This window comes from Dermacentor silvarum, chromosome 4, assembly GCF_013339745.2.
Source record: "Dermacentor silvarum isolate Dsil-2018 chromosome 4, BIME_Dsil_1.4, whole genome shotgun sequence".
Taxonomy (NCBI): Eukaryota; Metazoa; Arthropoda; class Arachnida; order Ixodida; family Ixodidae; genus Dermacentor; species Dermacentor silvarum.
Genome location: NC_051157.2, coordinates 51577056 through 51601953, shown reverse-complemented (window position 1 = coordinate 51601953; position 24898 = coordinate 51577056). Strand labels below are relative to the sequence as shown.

The window sequence follows — 24898 nt, the reverse complement described above, 5'->3', positions numbered from 1 at the left end:
GCTCATACCCCCTTAAGCAATGGCTCATCCCCCGTAAACGCGGCCTCCCCATTACGACGACAGAAGACAAGTGAAATGCTACGCTGGAATGATGAGCGGCAACGGAGCCAGCTGTGGAAGCAGACGATGACGACGAACGCGGGAGCCGTGGAACGAGCGCGTGCCGAGCACGAGCACGAGCTGCGGGCGCCGCGTCTACTTCTTCATCCACATAAAACCCCGCTTTAAAGGGCGCGTATGATGAAACGACTATGGTGAACAGATTCTTCTTTGTGCGAGATCAAACTGATGTTTTCTTGAGAACTGTGATCCAAGTACGATTACAGGATTATCAATCTGATTTTGTTGATTGTCCTTTTCTTTGGAAGATGGACCACTTAGTTCTTATTTGCGTGAATTGGTTATGTCTGTACGCTTGCTTAAGGCAAGATTGTCATATTAATACTTATCTGATGTTACGAAAAAGCGTTTGTATTGTGGTATTCCTGATCTATTATTACCAACAGCTGTCTATCGAGCTGTCTACAAGCTAGGTCCTGACCACGACGTGCTAAAGCGTGTTCAAAAAATGCCGGTCAGACCCTCAGTTAAAACGTTCTTTTTTCAGATATATACCGACACTCTCCCTGTAAAGCCAGGGTTACAAAGTAAATGTCTTCTTGTACTTTGATCAATAAAATGTTTAATCTTTAAGAAATCGGAAACGATAGAGCATATTGTTCTGGAGTGCCACGATGCCGTATATTTCTGTGGGATGTCCTCCTAAGAACTCTTAAAAAATAATTACAGTTAAATCCTTCTCGAATCCGGTTTCCCCCACGTACGGATATAGGGGAAGTGCCCAGTACATGTATTTATACACTCCCCTCCCTAACACCCCCAACACCACCCCCAGAAAGATCTGGACACCGCCCCCCCCCCCCCCCCCCGTCCCTCCCTTCTCTCTTTCAGACCGGCACTCAGCCTGGAAAAAAATTACGCTGAACCCATGCACTGTGGTAATCGCTTTATCAAATATCAACTCTTTCCGGAGGTGGACGCTAGGTGGACTTAATTTTGAGGTCCAAATTTTGATGTTCAGCGCGCAGACGACAGTGCTACACTGCGCCCTACAGGGAGCGGAGAATCCTTGAGGTCGCGGTAAACGCTTGCGCGTGAATGAGATGCGAGATTCACATTTGGTCTTTCTGTTTTTCCATTTTTAAGTCAATGTCGGGTCTGTCTGTCCGTCCGTCCGTCTGTCTGCTGTCTGTCTGTCTGGCAGCCGTGGCCTAGTGGAAGCGCGCCCACCTAGGCTGCGGGAGGTTGTGGGTTCGATTCCCACCGCCGCCGGGCACCCACTGGTTCAAATGGGTACAAGCGTGCCCCGGCCTGGCGTTCGGCTTCTTCAGGGGTGATACGCTTGTGAAAGGAGCCTGCGCCCTGAATTCCCGTCGAAACCCTCGTGAGCACGGAAAAAAAAGTGATGTCTGGGCCGCTCCCATGGCGGCCATTTCCCATGTGGCACCCCAAGCACCTATTGAAGTGGGGACGCCTTCGGCTTGAGGTCAAACAGCTCTTTCCAAGCATTGAGGTCCCATAATGGCCGAGCACCAGGCCGGGAGCGCGTTTGTACCTATTTTACCGGTAGGTACCCGGCCGCAACACTTGCCTCCCACAGCCGCGGCGGATGCTCGTCCACAAGGCCGTCTGTGGTTGGACAAGAAGCGCCCAGAGAGAAGTGCTGAAATCTCTATTGGGCCCTCTTTCGAGATGTGAGCCGCCACGACAGCCGAGCACCAGGCCAGGGGACATCTCTACCCATTAGCAAAACCGGTGGGTTCCCGGCGGCACCGGGATTTTAACTCGGTACCACCCGCATACGAGGCGGATGCTCTATCGCTAGGCCACCGCTGCGGCCACCGGACGCCTGCCGACAACGCCACGCTACCTAGTAGTAACGTCGGTTGAGGTTGTAGTAACCGGCGCCCCAACAAGGCCATCCGTCAGTCGGTCCGTTGTTGGGACTCGCATTGATGTCGGGTGCCATCACACCGCTATTCACAAGTTGTTGGGTCGCCGGTTACTACAACCTCAACCGGAGTTACTACTAGGTAGCGTGGCGTTGTCGGCAGGCGTCCGGTAGACCATGGCGACCAGGCAGGGGCGAGACGATTTTTAGTGCGAAACTAGCACTGTTTATTTCATGGTTGGTGAAGGATAAAAAAAGAAGAGATTAATGATAAAATACATTGCGGGGCCGCTTAAGTAGGCCCGCTAAAATCGTAGGCGGGATTTTGCTCACGTCAGCGTCACGTGATATGTACTGAGTTCGGTCGGGGACGGGCGGCTGCTCCCTCTCTCCTAGGCGACGTGGCGGCAAACCGTGGGTCCCGTTTGCTTCGGGGAAAGGAGTGTCCCCTTGAGTCGCACAGTTCGCGGAAGGCGACCCTCCCTCCTGTCACGCACACACACAAATCCGTGTGTGTGCGTGACAGGAGGGAGTGTGTGTGCGTGACAGGAGGGAGGGTCGCCTTCCGCGAACTGTGCGCTCAAGGAGACACTCCTTTCCCCGGACACTCCGGCCCGTAATCACTGTGGGGCGCCCGCCAGACCGGCAACCACACGAGACACCCATAGCAAATTAGGGATCCATCCTCCGTTTCGATTAGGCATGACCTTTCGATCATCCTTTTTGCACGGTGTGCTACACGCCAATCGTAACACCTTCCGCCAGCACGCACGCACGCACGCACCCACGCTCGCAAGCACGCATGCACGCACGCATGCACGCACGCACACACGCCTACGTTTTGATGCTCTCATGGTCGTTTCAATAACTTGTTGTGTACTAAGATTGGCATAGTATGACAAGAGCGTATGACGAACATAAATGATAGGTCACGACATCAGTATCATGAAGTGTGTCATGTAGGTCATGAAACAGTCGCCTACGCCTTGGTGCTCTCATGGTCGTTTCGTTAACTTGGTATGTACCAAAATTGGCATAGTATGATACGAGTGTACGACGAACATAAATGATAGTTCATGACATGGATATCATGATATGCATGTCATGTAGGTCATGAAACAACCGCCTACGTCTTGGGGCTCTCATGATCGTTTCGTTAACTTGGTAGGTACCAAAATTGGCATAGCATGACAAGAGTGTATGACGACCATAAATCAAAAGTCATGACATGTATATCATGACATGTCTGTCATGTAGGTCATGAAACAGTCGCCTACATCTTCGTGCTCTCATGTCGTTTCGTCAACGTGGTATGCACCAAAATTGGCATAGTATGACAATGGTGTATGACGAACATAAATGATAGGTTATGACATGCGTGTCATGTAGGTCTTGAAACAGCCGCCTACGTCTTGGTGCTCTCATGGTGGTTTCGTTAACTTGGTAGGCTCCCCGCATACTGCTTCGCATAACATCGATTCCCATAGGGCGTGGGATCTGCCGGCTTTTTTTTTTTTCTTAGTTGTTATATTTTAATTGTCTTGTTTAAGGTTTATATGCTTCTCCGTGTCTATTGTGCTTGTTATTTTTTTTTCTCGTGCGAAGTGATATTGTACTTATAGTTTTGAAAACGTCGGCACTTTGTTCTTTCAATAAGACTTGTAGATTAAGAACTTGCTTCACGTTGTTTTGCATAGAAAAAAAAGAATAAACTTCGTGCAATCAAATGAAAACTCTAAACGCTGTCCCTTATGTTCTTGCAATTTGGAAACGTGGTGACGGAATGCCATGGCTGTTGAAATATAGTGCTGAATTTATAATCCCGAAAAACTAGGCACACACTTCGGCCTTCCATACAGCGCTCGTTCGCGCCTGCCTGTCTCTACCTTCGTTGCAGTATTGTTTGTGCAACAACATCAGCTCGACATGCCCCAATAAGGACGGACTCCCTCGTAAGATGTGGTTTAATATGCTTGCTTAAAAGGTTAATTAGTTAAATTTTGCTAACTAGCAACGTTCCCGTCACCATTTGTTGAAAAAAAAAACGTTAATCTTTAATTACACAAAACAACGTGGTAAAAAAGCGCTAGCCCCTTGAACCTCTTACCACCCCCACCCCCCCCCCCCGCCTTTCGCTCAAAAAAGATAAGCAATAACTTCGTATCCACCCCCCCCCCCCCCCTAATATCAAAATTCTGGATAAACCTTTGGACGACTGACATGCTAATGTTGCTTTGCATGTATAGTGTATGGAAGACGAGAACGCATATCAGGCATGCTCATATACAGGCTCACTTAGCATGACACTATTTTGTTGAGAGTATGATATACACACGAGACTTGTTCGGAGCACAATGTGAACCCCCAGAGTGGCTACCTGTAATAGACCAATGGGCTTCTGTGAAGCCTTTTTAGGCCACATACACTGGCCGAGTTATGGCTGGTGTATTTAGAATATGTACAGAGTGGTCCACTGTTAAAGGGAACACCGGAGCGCATGGCGTCTGCTCGGCGCCACCGCCGGCCTGGCGGCTGGACAAGTTTCGCGCAGGCGCAGCGAGTTTCGCGCAGGTGCAGTGATCGCTGTCGGCGGTGCTCTTTCGTCGCCGCCGGCCGGCGGTGGCGCCGAGCAGACGCCACGCACTCAGGTGTTCCCTTTAACAGCGGACCACTCTGTACATGTGTATTTGATAATTTTGTTTGTGTTTGTGAAATGGCAATAAAAAGAAACGACAGTGGCTGAATCGGTTAGCGTGGTGGTCTCGCAACCCGCAGGTCGGTGGTTCGCACCCGCAGCCCGACGAGCAATTTTTATTTTCGCGCGGCTTGCGTTTTTTGACAGGAATACCTCTCTTATACCCATCGCCTCTCCTCCTCGCGCCCAGCGCGGTCTCTCATTGGTCGCCTCCACCCCCAGCGCGCCTCTCCTCCTCTGCTGGTCACGTGACCTGCCCTGCCCCGGCGCTGCTCTCATCCTCTCCTGGTCACGTGAGCTGCCGTGGCACCGCCGGACAGACTCGACTTAGAACAGCTTCACTGTTAAAAGGAGGAGGAGGCGGCGTAACGAGCAAACGTAAGTCGTGGCGTTGTACTCTGGCTTAGTTGTGTGCACAGGCGATGAAAGCAAATCCCAGCAAAGTGGGCAAATCGTTCGATGCGCATGAAGGGTGGTCCGGTGGGCCGCAAGACTGGACCGCTGGTTCAATGTATAAGTGCTTTATGGCACGAGCTCATAGCGCGCTCCTGTCAAGTATTTGCAACCGAAGTGATGTCAATTTTTAGTGTAAATCTTTTATGATGTTAAAAAACACCAGTAGTACTTAACAGCAGAAATACAAAAATGCAAATGCAAATACATATTGAGGCGAAACAATAGTACACTGTAAAATATAAAACGATAGCGATAAGGCATGAGCTGAAGTAGGAAACGAAGCAAACAGTATTCAAAACGACAGAGTTGAAGTTGAGTTTAAAATACCTATTCAATAAACGGTGCTATAGGTTAAACATGAAATTGAGAAGCTGATGTTTGAATGACGATATAGAAAAGGCACACTTATTGTTATAAGGCAAATAATTCTAAAGTTTGATTAAAACAAATGCTACTCTTTGAGAACCATAGTTAGTTCGTACCTTGGCGAGTATAAAATTGTTATTGGAGGAAAAGCGCGTAATATTTGAATTAGTAAGCTGTTGGATAAGAACAAATTTCAGAAGACTATGGTCCTTAACTGCTTGATAAGCAAATGTGCAGACATTAAATTTGATTATATTGTCAATATTCAGTATATGCAGTTTCCGGTACAGATCTGTAACATGTGAACGTCGGTTGCTCCAGGTGAGAAGGCGAATGGCTTGATTCTGTACATGTTGGAGGGAAGAAAGGTGGCAATGATATGTTTGACCCCAGGAAGCAATACAATAATTTAGAGGACTGTGAATGAATGCATAGTATAAGGTGATCAAAGTAGTCAAGTCAAAGTAACATCTAGCTTTTAGTAATACCCTAATACCATAAGAAGTTTTCCGCTGCAGCTCATTAATATGCAAATTAAATTTAAGCGGGAATCAAGCTTGATACGAAGTTATTGCAGATAGTGCAGATATTGCAATACCAAGATATTGCAGAGACAGAGGCAAAACTTGCAGCATTTTTTGAAGAACCATGGAAAATACTGCGCTGTGCCGACAAAGCATATTGACTGCACCGTTATAGAAACTCGGAAAGATATAATCATTTATTTTACATGCCAGAGAATATTTAAGATGAACAGCGAACTCGCTTTACGAAGGCACCTACCAAATGCCAACAGCTTTCTTGGTGATCACAATTGCAGTACAAAAGAATGGAGGAAGTTGGAGAAAGCGGAATAAGCCACAACTCGTCATCGATGAGATTATAACCGCAAATTTCGCCCAACTCACAAAGCATGCAATAACATTTAGCCAGTTCGGCAACACTTCATGAAGCTTTTTTTTTTTCATAAACGCCATTTCCTTCCAAGAGCAATCCAATGGTCCTATGTCGAAACATAAAAAGCATAAATTAGCCGCGCGTAGTAGGGGTCCAGTGCGTTTGCAGCAAGGAAGCGTTGATAAAACGGAATTACCGTATAGACTCGTGTAAGAAGCTTACATTTTCTTCACAATTTTGACGAGATGTGGCCCTTAAACGGGACCGAACCCTTTGGTCAAAATTGTGCCGGCGCAGCCAGCGACTTGTGCACACCCCGGAACCCCGGATGTACCGTTGCATCAATGGTACATCTCTTTGGCTCAGCTCTTTGCCATCTAGTAGCAACACGCCGAAGCACGCAGCGTGCGAACGCGGAACGCGGACCGTATGAGCGAACGCAGCATCGGGGTATCGAACGCGAACGCTTCTTGGTTGGTAATAGAAGATCTTGCTGTCCAGCCTCGCCCTGGAAGACCAGCTTTGGCTCGTAACCAGGGGCCAGGCGGCGAGAACAGCATATGGATTCCCGTGAAGTGGGAACCACTTCCATCCGGCGCATGCGCTGAAAAGCTAATGAAATAAAGTTTTTCATTCATTCATAGCTTTAATCAATTGTCCTGCACGTTTTTGCCGACCCAGGCTCAGGTCAGCCGCGACGGGACGTCGAGATCTTGTCTCAGCGCCGCCTAGAGGGCCTGCTGGACGGCCCAGAGTCGGTCCTCGAGGTCGGAGCTGCGCAGAGCGGCGGCCCACCTCAGTGATAGAGTCTCGGAGTTTAATTCGTTCTTGCGTTGGGTGTTACACTCCCATAGTACGCTACTGCGTTTAATTTTTTTTTCGAATTTTGGGCTGCCAAGTTGGGGGTGCGGCTCTTACACGAGTCTATACGATAGTCTGTCCTCGTGTGTCTTCGTCCGAATGCGGGCTCTAATGCGGGCTCAAATCTCTATTGACATCGTACTTCGGGTCCTTGGGTGTGTGTTGGAATGCAAAACATCTGCATTATGCGGGCTCAGTGTAAACGGTGGCTTCAGTTGTCTCCCAACATCGAGCGTTTTCTCAAGGCAGTCCCCCTACTCTATTTTTCCCTCGCCGTTAGCTACAAACCTATGCCCGAGCTCTCTTTCGCGGCGGAGAAAATAAAATGACGCCTGCCACTGACAAAGATAGAAGCAATCGCATACACTTGAGGCGGCGGGCGTCCAGCCTTGTGTCTCGCGAGAGGTGCAATCCGAGATATTCGTCGGTGGTCGCGACGCGCAAGAAAAACAAATACGCTGGGCAGAAAATGGAGGTCACCACGCGTCAGTTTAAAAAGAGGTGTCTCCGCAGCCGACGGCCAAGCATTCGCAAAAACTCTCGTGATGCTCGCCAAATTTGTCCTTCTCGTGTCGGTTCTCGCTGTGGCCCACTGCGAGACCGACGACAACACGCTGCTCGCCAGAGCCCACAACCAGTTTGGCGCGAACCTGCTGAAGTACCTCGCAGCCCAGGAGCCCTCGTCAAATATCTTCTTCTCGCCGACTAGCATTGCCGCCGCGTTCGGCATGGCCTACGTTGGCGCCAGGGGAAACTCCGAGGCCGAGCTGGATTCGGTGTTCGGCCACACGGCTCTCGGCCTCACCGGCCGGGACAGAGTGCTCGCGGCGTACAAGAACCTCCTGGAACTGTCGACATCGCCCAACGTCACTCTGGATGTGGCGAACATGGTCCTAGCGCTGGTGGGTTTCCCCATATCCGACAGCTACAAACAGCAGCTGCGCGAAATCTTCGATGCGGATGCGAGGTCTGCTGACTTCCACGAGGATGGCCCCAGAGTAGCGGCGGAAGTTAATGCGTGGGTGCGCGGGAAGACCAGGGGCAAGATATCCGGCATCCTGCCAGAGGGTCAGCCGCTTGACATCGTGCTCCTCATCCTGAACGCCGTCTGCTTTAAGGGTGCCTGGGTGACCATATTCGATACCCATAAAACTGTGAACAAACCTTTCCTCAACCTAGGAACCACGGAAGTGAGCAAACCGGCGATGCACCTCAGGACACGCCTTCCGCACACAAGAGTCAATGCCTATCACGCGTCCGCTGTGGAAATACCGTACCAGGGAGACAGGTTCAGCATGGTGGTCCTGCTTCCGGACGACCCAACTGGACTTGCCACTGTCAGGGACGGCTTGTCGCTCGACTTGCTCGAAGACGTTGGCAGCAAGCTAAGCTTCAGGGACGTCATGCTCCAGCTGCCCAAGTTCGAAATAAGCCTTCGTTACGAATTGGTGCCAGCGATGAAGGCCCTCGGTTTGAACTCTGTCTTCGGAGGATCGGCCAACTTCAGCGGTATCAGTGAAAGCGTGCGGGTTTTCATATCGGACGCTGTGCACAAAGTGGCGGTCGAGGTGAATGAAGGAGGAACCATTGCGACCACAGTCACTGCAGTCTTGTTTGAGACCCTCTCGGCTTACTACGACTCGCTGCCACCCATCGAGTTCATCGTGAATCATCCCTTCCTCTACTACATCAGAGACCGGAGCACCAACCGCGTTCTCTTCATCGGAGTGGTCCACACACTCTGAGAAGCGAAGTGTTTACTGCGCAATCCGGTACGACAGGACTTTCGAGTGATGGAAAGGTGGCACTAGCATTACAACGTAAGAAAAAGCACCTTTTAAATAAAGTGCGCCCCTTTTATTACATTTGCTGTATATTTGCCTTAGGGATAGTAGCGGTCCCCCTTCTCTCTCTTTCTCTCTCTCTCTCTCTCTCTCTCTCTCTCTCTCTACCTCTCCCTCTCTCATGAATGTTATATTTAACCAGTACGATTATGATAGTGCTACTGCACAACATCCATAGGTGTAACGCCGAAGTATTCCATACCTTGATCTTCCGCCAGATTACTGGCAAACATATTTAGCGGGATACACTTAGCTGAATTAGCGCATCTGAAATACTAAGGCGGTGTCATGCGCACGCATGCACGCACGCACGCACACACACACACGCACACACACACGCACACACACACGCGCGCGCTCGCACAGTAATCTTCAAGGAATTGCCATTCTGTAGGAAACAATGTTTATCGAGCAGTACCCAAATTACCCGAGCCAAATCACATTCGAAGCACTGAATGTCATTCGTCGATCTCCAACTGTCACAAGGGTGAGAGAAGCCATTAATGGCTGTGGTCTATTTTCTGCCAACTTGGTGCACCTCTATACCAGAGAGAGAGAGAGAGAGATAAACGTGGTGGGAAATGCAGGGAGGTTAAACCGAAAAGATTCTGGTTTGCTACCCTGCACTGGGGGAAGGGGAAGGGGAAATGAAAGGCGGATACCAGAAGAAGCGTTCTCGCTGATACACATTTGAGCAGTCATGCTTTTTAAGCAAATTATTCTCTCGAATTAATTAGTTCAAATATCTGGCTCGTTATTTCATGCTAGCCTCAGTTAATCATTAAATAACTGCACCCGTTTTTTACACATGAGCGTAAAATTGCTGCACAAAAATTTATATTGAGGTTCTGTAATTGGTCCCGCTCACTTCTCTGCATTTAGCAAGCCTGAAGCTGGGAGATGTTGAATCTCGCAGTGGTGCATGGTGTGTGCCGCGACTTTTTAGAGCGCAGCTCGTAGGCGCCCGTTCCTGCGTTGAGCGTCGGCGTCGATGTCCCTCGGCGTAACCGAGCGAACGAGCACAGCGAAGGATGAAAGAGCGAACGATGAGAGCAGCGGGGGATGAAAGACGGCCAGAGCGAAGAGAGTTCGAGGAAGAAATCGGAGGAAAAAGGTGCAACGGCTGCATTTAAAGGCAAGCGTAGGAGGAAAGCGTAGCGCTGCGCAAGACGTGTTCTGCGGCGACGATCGCTACGAAATGGCGCCAGAGTAGCACCCGTCGTCTGTTCACCGATAACGCCATTGATAAGGCATGCGGTGAGCGCTCTGTCCATTGATACCATATATGGAAACAAAGCGCTACATGAGCTGAGTCTGTCTGCGGCGGCTGCTGTGAATCGCGCACACGCGTCACCCACGCGCTGCCTCTTGCGATCTCCCAATTAGCGAGGCAGTCGCGCCACACTTCGCCCCGTTTGCAACGTGCCGCACGAGACAGATTGTCCGCCCCAGCAAATATATCGCGAAATGAAAACACTTATAGGGCTGCGCTCAAATTTCGCATTAGTGAGTATCGTAATCATCGGTCAATTTTTTTTCAGAGTCGTCGACGTAGTTTGTATTGCCATAAATTTCGTTTCGTTCATGTTCACTTGCACGGACTCAGCTGCCATTTTCAGGAACGAATATCTGATTTACAAGACTAGCCCCTATTCGCGCGTGTGTGTGTGTGTCAGAAATCCAACTCGTTTTTAATCATCGGATTATTTACGGGAAACTGTCTCTAAATTTTATGGGACATTACTGACTTTTTTATATTTTTTTTAGTTCTCCAATGCCCTCAGTCACTGTTTTCACTGAAAAGGGTTGAGTTATTGCTCCTTTTTACCACTTTGGTCTTTGTGCCATTTCGACTGTCTTCAATTCCGGTGTTGCCGATCACGTAGCCGGACCGAGGCCCGCTGAATTCGTGCCTTCACTACACAGGCCCTATCGCCTATCTGTCACCGGGAAGCTCGATTTATGCCCTTGATCATACAATGCTCACGGCCCCGCAGACGATGGCTAAAAGGCTAAAATACAGACGTGAAGTAACAAACATTATAAGAAAAAAAAGAAGAGGGTGGTGGGAAGGGGGAGACCGGGAGGGGGGGGGGGGGGGGGGGGCGTAACAGGGCAGGGGCAGCCGTGGCGTTGATACCCTGCCTTAGTTAGGTGCACGCCGATGCAAGCTAATCCTAGTAAAGTCGGCAAATCGTTCCACGTGGGTTGTCCGATAGGCCTCGAGATTGGACCGCTGTTTCAATACATACGTGATTTGTGGGTCAGGGCTCCCAGCGCGCTCCTGTCAAGCATTTGTAACCGACGTGAAGCCATAAGACATGCACTAATTTCAGCGATCACACTATATTTGCAGCGATAGGCTTTCCGGGAGTGTGTTACTTGGGAGTGGGTCTACGTTCTCCTTTTGACTACCCCTCCACAATATATTAATTTGGTCCGTCATTATTCCCACACAAAGGGGCCGAGTGGAGTACAACAAAAAAGACTAAGTTCCCGACTCCTTCATGACATCTAGGAGGTAGCGGTGGTCGAATGGTGCCTCCATCGGCGAAATTCTGGCGCTTGGGTTTGGCTAGGTAGGGCAGCCCGCATGGCGATGTCTAGATTGTGGAATCAGCCTCTTTGAGACCTTTAGATTCAAAGACAGTAGAGAAAACGTGAATGAATTCGGTGATGTACATAGAGTGATAGAAGGCAGAAAAAACACAAGGAAAAGAAAGAAAAAACAGAAATGCAGCAGCGTATATGCCTGCTAACTCTGCCAAATATTTCGTACAGTTCCCGATTTTGGGATTGTTGTATAATTTTACGAATGGTGTGTTAAGTTATACCGAAAATAAATTTTGCGCGCGGAAAAGTTTTACAGCACTTGAAAGATGGGGTGGCGAAAGATTGCAATAAATGTGGGCAAAAAAGAAAAGACGGTATTTACAGCGCCATATTGTGGTCGTGCAAGATGCCATATACCCGAGTTGTACTTGCTTATCATCATCAGCAGCAGCAGCCTATATTTATGTCCACTGCAGGACGAAGGCCTCTCCCTGCGATCTCCAATTTCCTCTGTCTTGCACTAGCTGATTCCAACATGCACTTCCAATTTCCCAACTTCATCACCCCACCTAGTTTTCTGCCATCCTCGAACTGCGCTTCCCTTCTCTTGGTATCCATTCTGTAACTCTAATGGTATGCGCTACATGGCCTGCCCAGCTCCATTTTTTTCTCTTAATATCATTATAATATAGGCCATCCCCGTTTGCTCTCTGATCCACACCGCTCTCTTCCTGTCTCTTAACGTTAGGCCTAAGATTTTTCGTTCCATCGCTCTTTCTGCGGTTGTTAACTTGTTCTCGAGCTTCTTTGTTAACCTCCAAGTTTCTGCCTCATACATATGTTCGCAACGGAAGAATGCAATGATTGTACACTTTTCTTTTCAACGGCAGTGGTAAGCTCCAAGTCAGGATTTGGCAATGCCTGCCGTATGCACTCCAACCCAAATTTATTAACCCAATTACTCCCAGGGTCCCCTGTGAGTAATTGACCTAGATAAACGTACTCCTTTACAGACTCCAGAGGCTGACTGGCGATCCTGAATTCTTGTTCCCTTGCCAGACAATAGAACATTATCTTTGTCTTCTGCACATTAATCTTCAACCCCACTCTTACACTTTCTCGGTTAAGGGCCTGAATCATTTGTTGTAATTCGTCCCCATTGTTGCTGAATAGGACAATCTCATCTGCAAACCGAAGGTTGCTGAGATATTCGCCGTTGATCCTCACGCTATACGGATCATCACGCATACATGCTTATAGAGTAAGTCTATTCATATAACTTAGTGAAGTAGGCGAAATCAGTAGCAGCAAAGTCGCTGAAAGAGTCATTGTGATCTCAAAATGTGTTGATTGTCAATCTCTCTTGTTACACGGCTGCTGCTTCTTATGTGCAGCGTCTAAAGGTAAACGATCGTTTAATGAAGTGCGTATCTATCCTACAAAAAGCGTGTGCTCAGGCCAAAATTTAAAGAGATAATTAGATAGCAGACCTTTCTCCATACTCATGAATGATTCTTTAGCCATCTAAGTGCAGTAGACTAGAACGCTGGAATTCGCCTCCTCATTCACCGTTGCAAAAAGCGCGTCACCTTATGTCGTAAAGCTTGTTTAAACTTCTTTACAGCCGTCATAATTTAATGAGTCTCCTGTCATCAATATGGACAATATGAATGACCCTAATCTTTTCTATTATCCAAACCGTCGTTTCCCTACACTTATATTGCACAAACAGTCCAACTTCACTATTATTCAAACTCACCGTGTTTCCGCCTGCAGCGTGAGGTAACAAAACAGTTTTGAAGCGAAAGCTTCATTACGCTACCTCGGGCAGCCATCGGCTACTCAACAGTTTTCACCTTGAGAGCTAGAGGTCAAAGCACAAGAGAGCATTAAGGCGCATTTATAGTCCATTAGCAGGCGGGCGAGCGTCATCAGACGCCGGGCGCGTCGGAGCGCATTGGCCGTGCGTCCGGTTACGTTGGCGGCGCCAGTACGTCGAACCATCGGTCGAACTAATATAGTTGCTGTTGTTCTCGCCAACGTGACATAACGCGTGCGCGCGTTCACGCTACGTCGGACTATATTTAGGCCTTTACGCAGCCCTGAAAAGAGACATTGCCGCCGTATACAGGGCAGTGAAGCTTTCGCTATCAACCAGGGTTAACCAAAGCTAAACCACAGCAATTTTTCTTTTATTGCGATAACAATTATATGGACACTTCAACCGGATTTCTGCCGTTGGCGTCGCCGTCGCTGTGAGGTTCCGTACAGATAAAATTTTCGCCGCGCGCCGTATGCCCGAGCGGAAGCGTGCGGGGACGCGTGCTATCACGGAGAGCGAACGCAATCAATCTCCCACGCGCAAGCAAGGAAGCGGGAAGCCAGCGCCGGAGGGAGCGGGGGGGGGGGCACTTCTACTCTGCCAACAACCGCACCGTCTCTTATCTCCACACGGCTCTGTCCTTTGTATGCGCTGTGCATTCGCCGCTCAGTTTCCGTTGAAGCGATAGACCGCACGTACCTTCGCCCGCTGCGGCGTATGCGCTTGCTGCCAGCGCTTTGACAGTCGTTGTCTGCAGTCATTCAGTGTGATCTATTAATGTTTGTTTGTGCGCGCTCACACCACGCTTGTTCAATCAGTTAGTAAAAGTCGGGCCACATTTTCCAACGCACGCTACACATGCAATGCTGCCCGGATCGGCAGTGCAGCGCTACAGGTGTGTCCCTTCGCACGCGCTGCCCACGGGAAGCGCTTCTCATCAACACCATCGTTTCACACGCGCCTTCTCGTGGTCATCAAGTCTCTCTTTATGTCGGTCTACTTACGCCGCAGCACACCTGCCTACTTAATCAGCTCATGTTTACTACAATTCATATTGCTACCAAAGCCGCTCACTTTACTTCGTATGACATTGCTGTGTTGCTATCGCATTCATTGCTTCGCCCTTAGGGCGAAACTGTGACATTTTTCTGGTTGACCAGCATTTTCCTTTATTCACGTCTATTTCTCCCTCCACAATACATAGGATCCCGAAAAGTGATTTATTATATTGGTGACATTGAATGCAAAAGTAAACCCTTATCGCGTCTTTCTAGTACGGCGAACTAATTAACGTGCAACTATATGTTAGAACCTTTAATATCACTGCATGCAACTAAGCGGGATAAGGCGTTGTTTACTTATGTCTTCGTGGTGTTTACCACGAGCATGTTACAAAATCATAGATCAGTCTACGTGTCCATACAGCAGCACAATTAACTTTATGAAGATACTGATGCCCCCGTGTTGGCCCCTTCTTCCGCTTCGACGGCTCGCACGGCGACGTTGCAGCTCCATGGGGGCATATGCGAGTCAAGAATGAGGCGTTCCAGTCACGATGCTACCCTGCCTGCAAGCTGTGGCTCTCAAGCAGTGTGCGTGCGCGAGTGTGCACACGGGGAAGCCTGATCGCTATTCATGACGCTGCCGCACGGACGGCCACGCTCGTTTATCGACGACAGTGGCTATGCTCGCAGAGCCTCAGCAGCGCGAGGCGCGCGGATGTGAGTGTACACAGAGCTGTCGTGGTCACTCCCATGTGTTTCTATATCCGCAAACCACCCAGCACGTCTGATCAGGCTTCGTGAGACAAACGCCAAGTCCAGACAGCTGCTGTACGTGGAGCCACGTAAGAACGTAGGACTGCCGTCATTTAACAACAAAAGTTCACTGTCATGAGCGACGGATACCAAATGTCTGCCTTTCGCGTTGATCTTCGTACTGCCCCACAGTGTGTGATGAGCGTTGAAATCCCCAATGATGACCCACGGATCAGGAGTTGATGATAGGATGTCTCGTCGTCTTGTTTGATCAAATCGACTTGATGGAGATAGGTAAGCGCCCACAACGGTGATGGTAAGTTTCTTCTTTTTCACTGTTAAACATATATATTGATTGTCGTCATGAGGAGCCACAGGCTGGAGAATCTAAGTGAGATTGCGACGAATAAACACAATAACCTTGCTCTTTTCACCAGTAGTAGATGACATGAATGATTCATATCCAAAGAGCCTGATTGTGCTGGATAAGTTCGGTTCGCAGATGACAATGATCGGAAACATGTGGGCGTAAACGAATCGACGAAAATCAGCAATGCGCGATCTGAGTCCCCGGGCATTCCACTGAAAAATTGTTGCTTTTCGGACCTCATCCCTGAAAGGCAGTAGCTGTTGAGCCATGGTCTACTCAAGGGCTGCCAGCACCGGACTCAGAGCGTCCAGTACTTGAAGTGCACTTCTGGCTGACGGTGGCTGCATGTTGTTCAATAACACCCGAATGGCACTCATTAGGGGTCGCAGAAGAGCGACCACTTGCTTATCTGTATTCTGCAAGTCATCCGATGCAGCACCTTGCTGTATTGGAGGTGGCTTCTGCTGGGGCTCTGCTACAGGTCGTGTAGGCGTAAGAGGTGGCCATTCCTTTGTAGAGACAACCTTAAACCGTTGCTTATACACCTCGCCTCGCAGCATCAGGAAACGAGGCACCACCAACCTAATGATGCTAGCTGCGATGCCTTGGACGTTTCTGTGGGGCATGGATACACCAAAAGCCCCCAACATGACCGATTGTTTCTGTTGTAAATGACTATAGGGAGCCAAAGAACTGCTACGGACCACGTACTTAATGTTTTGCCCTTTAGCGGCGTTGTCGGGGGAAAATGAAATAATGGAGCTGAGCTACCCGCATGAAATCCAGAAGGCTGTCCAGTATTCTCTTTCGCTCTGGTGGCAGTCCCGTTAGGGAAATCCACTCATGGAATAAATGAGGTCGTTGCTCCACAGGGAGGTCTTTTATTACCCGGTGCACAATTTCACCAAGACCCGAGCACTCCCACGTAAGGTGCTCCAGGTTTGCTTGTTCTACTCGGACCGGGTAACAGGAGCATGTCATGTCCATGTCACGGTGCGCATGATTGTGTTTGTCGTGGGTTTTGTGTGCGACAATCGTTGTGCTAAGCCGATGTTGGTCAACATGGCAATGGATATTCGTTTTCCCACTGATAGGCTTTCTGCCTGTGGGAATCGCTCAGAGCAGTCCTTTCCCGGTGCTTGACCACAGCATCTAAATTAACACGACCGACTGCAAGCGTCCTCGCATAGCCATTTAAACAAACTAGGTATAACAATCCTTCACCATGGCTCATGTTCTTAGACCACTATCTAAGAACCGGGATCATAGACCATGGACTTTTTTCTTTTGTTTTTTTGTTGTTGTTTTTTTTTTTTCATTTTATTTAGCCAATGATTCGTTTCACTCACCGTGAATGATGCACAAGCTGTGCTCCGTGTCTGTCATCGCGTAGGTTTATCCTGACCTGCGCGTGTCGCGAATGTTGCGCATGCTCTTTTAACTGCATGCATACTACGCATGTTGTGGTGTTCGCCTTTAATGTGCCTTAGCTGTAGCAATTTATTATATTCAATCTTTATCACATAGCGGAAGTTTCATTGTGCATTATGTAGGATAGTGGTCTTCGAGTAATTCAGCGTAGCGAGTGGTATTAGTTACGGACTTGAAAACAGGGTGAAATGAGTAAAATAACAACCTTTACTTTTTTTCTTCTAAGTACATGTCTACTCCTGTGTGTGTGTAGGTGCGCCATGTCCGCAGAGTTATGTTGTCATAGACATGCTGTCTAAAACTATCATGTGCAAGTTTTATTCAATAAGTGCAATGGGAGCGTACTTAAGCAGAAGCATAGGAGACGCGTCCCGGCGCGCGAACCAACATTAGTATGCTCTGCATTTGTATGCAGAGGAGACTGTTGTATATCGCGCTAGGCCGCGCGAACTAGGGCCACCCTCCGACAAAAAATAAAGTAAACGTTTGTGTCGCCGACCTAATAATAGGCCCCGTTTAACGCGCTTTACAGCTGGGCCATAAAACCCCGCTTTAAAGGGCGCGTATGATGAACCTACAGTGGTGAACAGATTCTTCTTTGTGCGGTATCAAACTGATGAGAACTGGGATCCAAGCATGATTACAGGATTATCTATCTTATTTTGGTGTATCGTCCATTTCTTTGAAAGCGGCACCGCTTAGTTCTTATTTGCGTGAAGTGGTTATCTATGTACGCTTGCTTAAGGCAAGATTTTTCATATTAATACTTGCCTGATATTACGAAAAAGCGTTTGTATTGTGATATTCTTGATCTATTCTTACCAATAACTGTCGATTGAGCTGTCTACAAGCTAGGTGCTGAGTAGACTCCTGAGTGAGTCCTGATTGGGCACACAGCACAGAATACGACTTGACAGGGTGGGCTATCTTTATTATTACCGTTAAAGAACGTGTAGCAAGCGCTGAAGTCAGGTGACGTTTGGCACTAATATCATTCCTTAGCCATACAAAAAATAGCACATACCCACCCTTTAAAACGTTCCAAGGAGAATATTACTTCAATATAAATAAAATCGGGGCTCATTTGCGCACAGTTCACAGAAAATTGAAACGAGCACACTGAGCAGCGCAGGACGTATATCGTTGAGAGAATAAGTCAGAAAGTAGTCACGTAAAGTTAAAACTAGTAGGACAACTATTTAGCTGTGGAACATACGGCCCACTCTCCGCCTTAAACCAAGTTAGCCTTGGTTAACAGGATCGTCTCAACGTAAACGCCTTCTTTAGAAAAAATGTCACAGTTTCGCCCCAAGGTCGAAGCAATGAATGCGATAGCAACACAGCAATGCCATAGAAGTAAGGTGAACGGCTTTGGTAGCAATATGAATTGTAGTAAACTTGAGCTGATTAAGTAAGCAGGTGTGCTGCGGCGTAAGTAGACCGACATGAAGAGAAACTCGATGACCACGAGAAGGCGCGTGTGAAACAGTGGTGTTGATGAGAAGCGCTTCCCGTGGGCAGCACGTGCGAAGGGACACACCTGTAGCGCTGCACTGCCGATCCGGGCAGCATTGCATGTGTAGCATGCGTTGGAAAATGTGGCCCGGCTATTACTAACTGAATGAACAAGCGTGGTGTGAGCGCGCACAACCAAACATGGATAGATCACACTGAATGACTGCAGACAACGACTGTCAAAACGCTGGCAGCAAGCGCATACGCCGCAGCCGGCGAAGGTACGTGCGGTCTATCGCTTCAACGGAAACTGAGCGGCGAATGCACAGCGCATACAAAGGTCAGAGCCAGTGTGGAGATAAGAGACGGTGCGGGCGAGCGACGAGCGCGGTTGTTGGCAGAGTAGAAGTGCGCCCCCCCCCCCCCTTCCGCTCCCTCCGGCGCTGGCTTCCCGCTTCCTTGCTTGCGCGTAGGGAGATTGAGTGCGTTCGCTCTCCGTGATAGCGTGCGTCCCCGCACGCTTCCGCTCGGGCATACGGCGCGCGGCGAAGATTTTATCTATACGGAACCTCACGGCGACGGCGACGGCGACGTCGACGCCGACGGCAGAAATCCGGTTGAAGTGTCCATATAATGGTTATCGCAATAAAACCACGGCGGCCGCATTTCGATGGGGGCGAAATGCGAAAACACCCGTGTACTTAGATTTACGTGCACGTTAAAAAACTCCAGGTGGTCGAAATTTTCCGGAGTCCCCTATTACGGCGTGCCTCAGATCGTGGTTCAGATCATGGTTTTGGCACGTAACCCCCCCATAATTTAATTTTAATTTTTTCTTTAGAAAAAAGGGTATTAATATGTGGCTACTTCGACGTTCCCGTGTGTAAGTCTTTTGGGCAGTAACAATGTGGCGAGTTCAGACTAGCAAAGCAACATCGCTACTGCGCCACTCCCGATTCGCACGAGCCGAGATCGAGCATCGAAACCCCCGTGTTCGTGTCGGGTGAATGAATTGAATGAGACACGGGAGCGCCGCTACCAACATGCGCCAGGTAAAACTACTGCATCTTGCTGCCTGCTTGCTACCGGCGATGTCAGTTCCGGTATTTACACCTTGCCCAGCCGTAGAAAGACTTGCGCTATGTTCCATATATGTAGCCGCTGCTTATAGCCTATACCTTGTGTAGAGTCCCTGAAGGCCGCGTTGCAGTTTCATCATATTGGTTTCATTGCGAATCGTGCTTCGAGCTTTGGCACCTTCTCGGCTACGTGTGGCGAGCAGGGAAGACTTACTTCCTTCCTTCCTTAGGGCACAGGTCCTAGTTACGCTCTGTGAAGAGTTTTAATGCGCATATCTCGGCTGGGTGTCCGTGTTTCCACGAAGTGGGTCGACTTCACATTTCACCCTACACGTGGGATATGATGCCAGGCCATCGGGCAGGCTAATCTAACTCCAGTTGCTCTTTACAAGCGGCATCTCACCCTGTTTTGCCCAGAAGTATTTGGGTGTGTGGATCCCATTGGCGCACGTTCCGATAAACCGGGTGATGTTGCGAGGGCGGAAATGCTACCAGTCACTGATTACCTGAGCTGCAGACAGTGTCGTGGTGAGTCAAGCTTTCACCACAGTTTGGTTAAGTGCTCAACGGTGTGAAGAAAAACACAGAAGACGCTTTAACGAAGCTTTGCGAAAAATACTAGCCGGTTATTTCGCGTAAGCTTTGCATGCAAGGGATCGTATCAGACGAGACTGCATGATGAAACGAATGAAAACGCACTTCGTTATACGATGGATTCGACAAAAGACGTGGTCAAGCGATGGCCGGGCCAGCCACCAATAGATGCTCAGCACGAAAGCGTTGGTTGTGGAATCCGGAAATGCTACAGCCTTATTAGACTCAATAGCGAACTCCAACTTCAATAAAAGAATCTGAAAAATATATTTACACTCATGTTTGATAAATATTACGCAGTGGGTAATATTTATCATGTTTATCATGTTTAATATTCATGTTTATCATGTTTTATTATGTTATAATGTTATAATATTTATCATGTAAATAAAGATCTGGTTTCGTGAGAACTGCGTGTCTTTGTTGTAGCGATAGTTTTATAGATAAGTGATGAAACAGTCTCGACTAATTTATCTCTGTGATACGAAGCACGAGTTGATAAAGAATATACCCTTCAATCCAGTTCTTAACGTTCAAACTTTCTGTGTTACAACACCGATACCATGCAGAATCGCTTCATGTGCTTGGAGTATTATATGCACGGAAACCCCTGCTGAGGCAGCGCAACGAGGCTGGTGAATTCTTGCGATGAATTAACATTTATTAGGCCCAAAATATATTGGTGGTGCCCACAGGCACCAGACGGGGTGGTTCCCTAGTTACGGGACCCATATGTTCCCAGCAGCTCCTGGCCCCTGTCCGTCAGCGCGAGCTGAATCGGTAGGGCGGGGCTGGATAACAAGGTCTCCCATCGCTCAAGGGGTTGGGGATTGGGGGTGTTGGCGGGAAGGGGAGGAGGGGGGTTCTTGAGTTCTATGCACTCGGCCAAGATGTGTGGCAGGGTGCCCTTTTCCCTTTTGCAAAAAGAACAGAGCGTATCATGTTCCGCGGGGTACATGCCGTTCATCAGTACGGGATGCACAAGCGATCCCGCCTGCGCTCGACGCAGGATGGTCTGTTGTTGCCTGGTGAGTTTGGGGTGCGGTTCTGGCAGTTTGCACCTTTCCTCTCGGTACATCCGGGTAATGTCCCGAAAGCTGGTGAGCTTGTTTTATGGCACGTTTAGACCATAGCTCATAACAAGCATTGCAGAGAGAGAGGCAAAAGTTGCAGCATTTTTTGAAGAAGCATGGAAAATACTGCGCTGTGCCGACAAAGCATATTGATTGCATCTTTATAGAAACTCGGCAAGATATAATCATTTATTTTACATGCCGGAGAATATTTAAGATGAAGAGCGAACTCGCTTTACGAAGGCACCTACCAAATGCCAAAAGCTTTGTTGGTGATAACAATTGCAGTACGAAAGAATGGAGGAAGTTGGAGAAAGCGGAAGAAACGACAACACGTCATCGATGAGATTATAACCGCAAAGTTCGCCCAACTCACAAAGCACGCATTAACATTTAGCCAGTTCGGCAACACTTCTTGAAGCTTTTAGGGGCGAAGCTCCTTAGGGTGTGGGTCTGTCCCTCCTCTGTAGTATGTAGTAGTAGTAGTAGTAGTCGTCGTCGTAGTAGTAGTAGTCGTCGTCGTCGTAGTAGGTAGCCACGTCTACTTTTATGAGAAAAAAAATTCCGAAAGTTGTGTCCGTAGCGGAATCGAACCAGGGACCCCTCGCTTCATAACGCGCGGCGCTAACCACTACGCCACGAAGCGCACATGGACACACGCACCACGATGGCAATAAATACCCAACATTAACGAAAGACTGCGCGTTCTAACGCGTTTGTGCTAGCGCGTTACGGCCCGTGTAAGAAGCTGGTGTAACACGCTGTGGCCTCTCCGCCGTACCCCCGTATTCATAAACGCTGATGGCGTCGGCAAACGCGGTGCACGTTCCGGCATGTGTAAATGGCTGCGTAAGACGCTGCGGCCTCTCCCTCTTACTAGAGAGTACTGCACGTTTCTAACGCGTGCTGCCCGCACAGCTCATAAAGAAGATCACAAACGACCCATTCCACTTTCTAGAACTGACGCTGCACGGAAGCTCCGCGTGATCGCCCGCCAACACACAAGGTCACAATGGAATGAATCGCACTTCATGCATGCTCGCTTATACTCTCTGGACCCAACCCTAAGCCTTCGAGTACCATCAAGGCTTCGCCGAGGAGACGCAACACTTTTGTGCAGATTATGGTTGGGCGTTGCGTTTACCAACGCCTATGCGTTCCGCATAGGAATGGCCGACAGCGCAGCCTGTGACCACTGCGGCAATGAAGAATCAATTGTACATATTTTGTGCGACTGCCCGCAGTACAGTGCGCAAAGACATTCTCTTACCAACGCGTTCAACCAATTGGACGACCGGCCTCTGTCGGAAGAAAAAATTCTCCACCACAGACTGGACCCAATGTCACAGAAGAAGGCCGTGCAGGCGCTTCTGCGCTTCTTACGAGCCACCGGCCTATCTGACCGACTGTGATTAGAACGCTCTTCCGGTGCAACGAAACAATCGCACACCTTCTTTGTGAGTGCCCTCGTTTTAACCCGCAGAGAGCAGCTCTCTCAGCCACGATAGGTCAACTGGACAAACGCTTAATAACGCAAATCAACATCCTTGTAAACTGGCCTACACGAAAAACAGCGCGAGCCACCTTGAAGGCACTGCTGCGTTATTTAAAAGACACCGAACTCAGTGACATTGTGCTAGCGTCCCCTTAAGCGGGAGATGGTGCAATTATAATGAAGGGCGCTGTTATAAATAGGAATGACGTCACATATGGCGCGTGTCATTGGTGGAAGTCAATCGTTCGATTTAGTGCGGCGAGACTGCGCGAATTACACGGAAGATTCACGGTTTACCGATGATTCCCTCCGGAGCTTCGCCCACTCATCATCATTCACCCCGTGGATATGCGGTGTTTTTTTTTTTTTTTTTACGTTGGGTGTTACATTCTCATTGCACGAATGCTTCTGCGTTGAATTTTTTTCTTCCTAATTTTGGGCTGCCAAGTTGGGGGTGCGGCTCTTACACGGGTCTATATGGTAGTCTGTCCTCGTGTCTCTTCATCCAAATTCGGGCTCCTTAAATATGTATTGACATCGTACTTCGGGTCCTTGGGTGCGTGTTGGAATGCAAAACATCTGCATTACGCGGGCGCAGTGCAAACGGTGGCTTCAGCTGTCTCCCGACATCAAGCGTTTTCTCAAGGCAGTCCCCCACTCCGTCTTTCCCTCGCCATCAGCTACAAACCTATGCCCGAGCTCTCTTTCGCGGCGGAGAAAATAAAATGATGCCTGCCACTGAAAAAGATAGAAGCAATCGCATACACTTCAGACGGCGGGCGTCCAGCGTTGTGTTTCGCGAAAGGTGCAATCCGAGATATTCGTCGGTGGTCGCGACGCGCAAGAAAAACAAGTACGCTAGGCAAAAAAAAAATAGAGCTCACCACGCGTCAGTTTAAAAAGAGGCGTCTTCGCAGCCGACGGCCGGGCATTCGCAAAAACTCTCGCGATGCTCGCCAAATTTGTCCTTCTCGCGTCGGTTCTCGCTCTGGTCCACTGCGAGACCGACGACAACACGCTGCTCGCCAGAGCCCACAACCAGTTTGGCGTGAACCTGCTGAAGTACCTCGCGGCCCAGGAGCCTTCGTCAAATGTCTTCTTCTCGCCGACTAGCATTGCCGCCGCGTTCGGCATGGCCTACGTCGGCGCCAGGGGAAACTCAGAGGCCGAGCTGGATTCGGTGTTCGGCCACACCGCTCTCGGCCTCACCGGCCGGGACAGAGTGCTCGCGGCATACAAGAACCTCCTGGAACTCTCAACCTCGCCCAACGTCACTCTGGATGTGGCCAACATGGTCCTAGCGCAGGTAGGCTTCCCCATATCCGACAGCTACAAACAGCAGCTGCGCGAAATCTTCGACGCGGATGTGAGGTCTGCGGACTTCCACGCGGATGGTCCCAGGGTAGCGGCGCAAGTTAACGCGTGGGTGCGTGGAAAGACCAGGGGCAAGATCGCCGGCATCGTGCCAGAGGGTCAGCCGCTGGACATCGTGCTCTTCATCCTGAACGCCGTCTACTTCAAGGGCACCTGGGCGACCAAATTCGAAGCCAATAGGACGGTGGACAAACCTTTCCTCAACCTGGGAACCACCGAGGTGAGTAAACCGACGATGCACCTCCAGACACACCTTCTATACACAAGAGTCAACGCCTATCACGCGTCGGGCGTGGAAATACCGTACCAGGGAGACAGGTTCAGCATGGTGGTCCTGCTTCCGGACGACCCAACTGGACTTGCGGCAGTCAGGGACGGCTTGTCGCTCGACATGCTCGAAGACGTAGGCAGCAAGCTAAGCTCCAGGAACGTCATGCTCCAGCTGCCCAAGTTTGAAATGAGCCTTGGTTACGGCTTGTTGCCAGCGATGAAGGCCCTCGGTTTGAACTCCGTCTTCGGAGGATCGGCCAACTTCAGCGGTATCAGTAAAAGCGTGCGGGTTTTCATATCGGACGCTGTGCACAAAGCGGCGGTCGAGGTGAATGAAGGAGGAACCATTGCGACCGCAGTCACTGCAGATTTGTTCGTGCCCCTCTCGGCTGCCTACGACCCGCTGCCACCCATCGAGTTCATCGTGAATCACCCCTTCCTCTACTACATCAGGGACCGGAGCACCAACCGGGTTCTCTTCATCGGAGAGGTCCACACACTCTGAGAAGCGAAGTCCTTACTTCGCACTCCGGTACGACAGGACTTTCTAGTGGT

The 24898-nt window shown here is 49.3% G+C and overlaps 3 protein-coding genes and 1 long non-coding RNA gene across 5 annotated transcripts in view; 3 read left to right on the top strand and 1 right to left on the bottom strand.

Moving 5' to 3' along the window:
- LOC119450017 (intracellular coagulation inhibitor 3) overlaps nt 1-9083 on the top strand; it is a 12936-nt gene extending 3853 nt beyond the window's left edge. The window contains exon 2 of the mRNA XM_037713353.2: nt 9028-9083. The gene's annotated coding sequence lies outside the window, so the exon portion shown is untranslated. The remainder of the gene's footprint in view (nt 1-9027) is intronic.
- LOC125944698 (uncharacterized) overlaps nt 1-24069 on the bottom strand; it is a 27895-nt gene extending 3826 nt beyond the window's left edge. Inside the window, exons 1-2 of the long non-coding RNA XR_007466369.1 lie at nt 23943-24069; nt 7889-8065 (exon numbers count right to left, since the gene is read on the bottom strand). This is a non-coding gene — a long non-coding RNA (uncharacterized LOC125944698). The remainder of the gene's footprint in view (nt 1-7888; nt 8066-23942) is intronic.
- LOC119448107 (intracellular coagulation inhibitor 3-like) overlaps nt 1-24898 on the top strand; it is a 29076-nt gene that overhangs the window by 4059 nt on the left and 119 nt on the right. The window contains exon 2 of one of the 2 annotated variants that reach the window (XM_049665571.1): nt 7702-9027. In XM_049665571.1, coding sequence (XP_049521528.1) covers nt 7772-8971 — 1200 coding nt within the window. In that variant the 5' untranslated portion in view covers nt 7702-7771 and the 3' untranslated portion in view covers nt 8972-9027. Of the gene's footprint in view, nt 1-7658; nt 9028-24898 lie in introns of those variants that run through there. The other variant, XM_037711579.2, reaches the window with a different exon arrangement.
- Nucleotides 7634-24898, top strand: LOC119450016 (intracellular coagulation inhibitor 3-like). The gene is made up of 2 exons (XM_037713352.2): nt 7634-7727; nt 23605-24898. The coding sequence occupies exon 2, from the start codon at nt 23649-23651 to the stop codon at nt 24846-24848; it is 1200 nt and encodes a 399-aa protein (XP_037569280.1). The 5' UTR covers nt 7634-7727; nt 23605-23648; the 3' UTR covers nt 24849-24898.

Excerpts from the sequence above, each read along its gene's own strand:
- LOC119450016 (XM_037713352.2), top strand. The coding sequence starts at position 23,649 with ATGCTCGCCAAATTTGTCCTTCTCGCGTCGGTTCTCGCTCTGGTCCAC.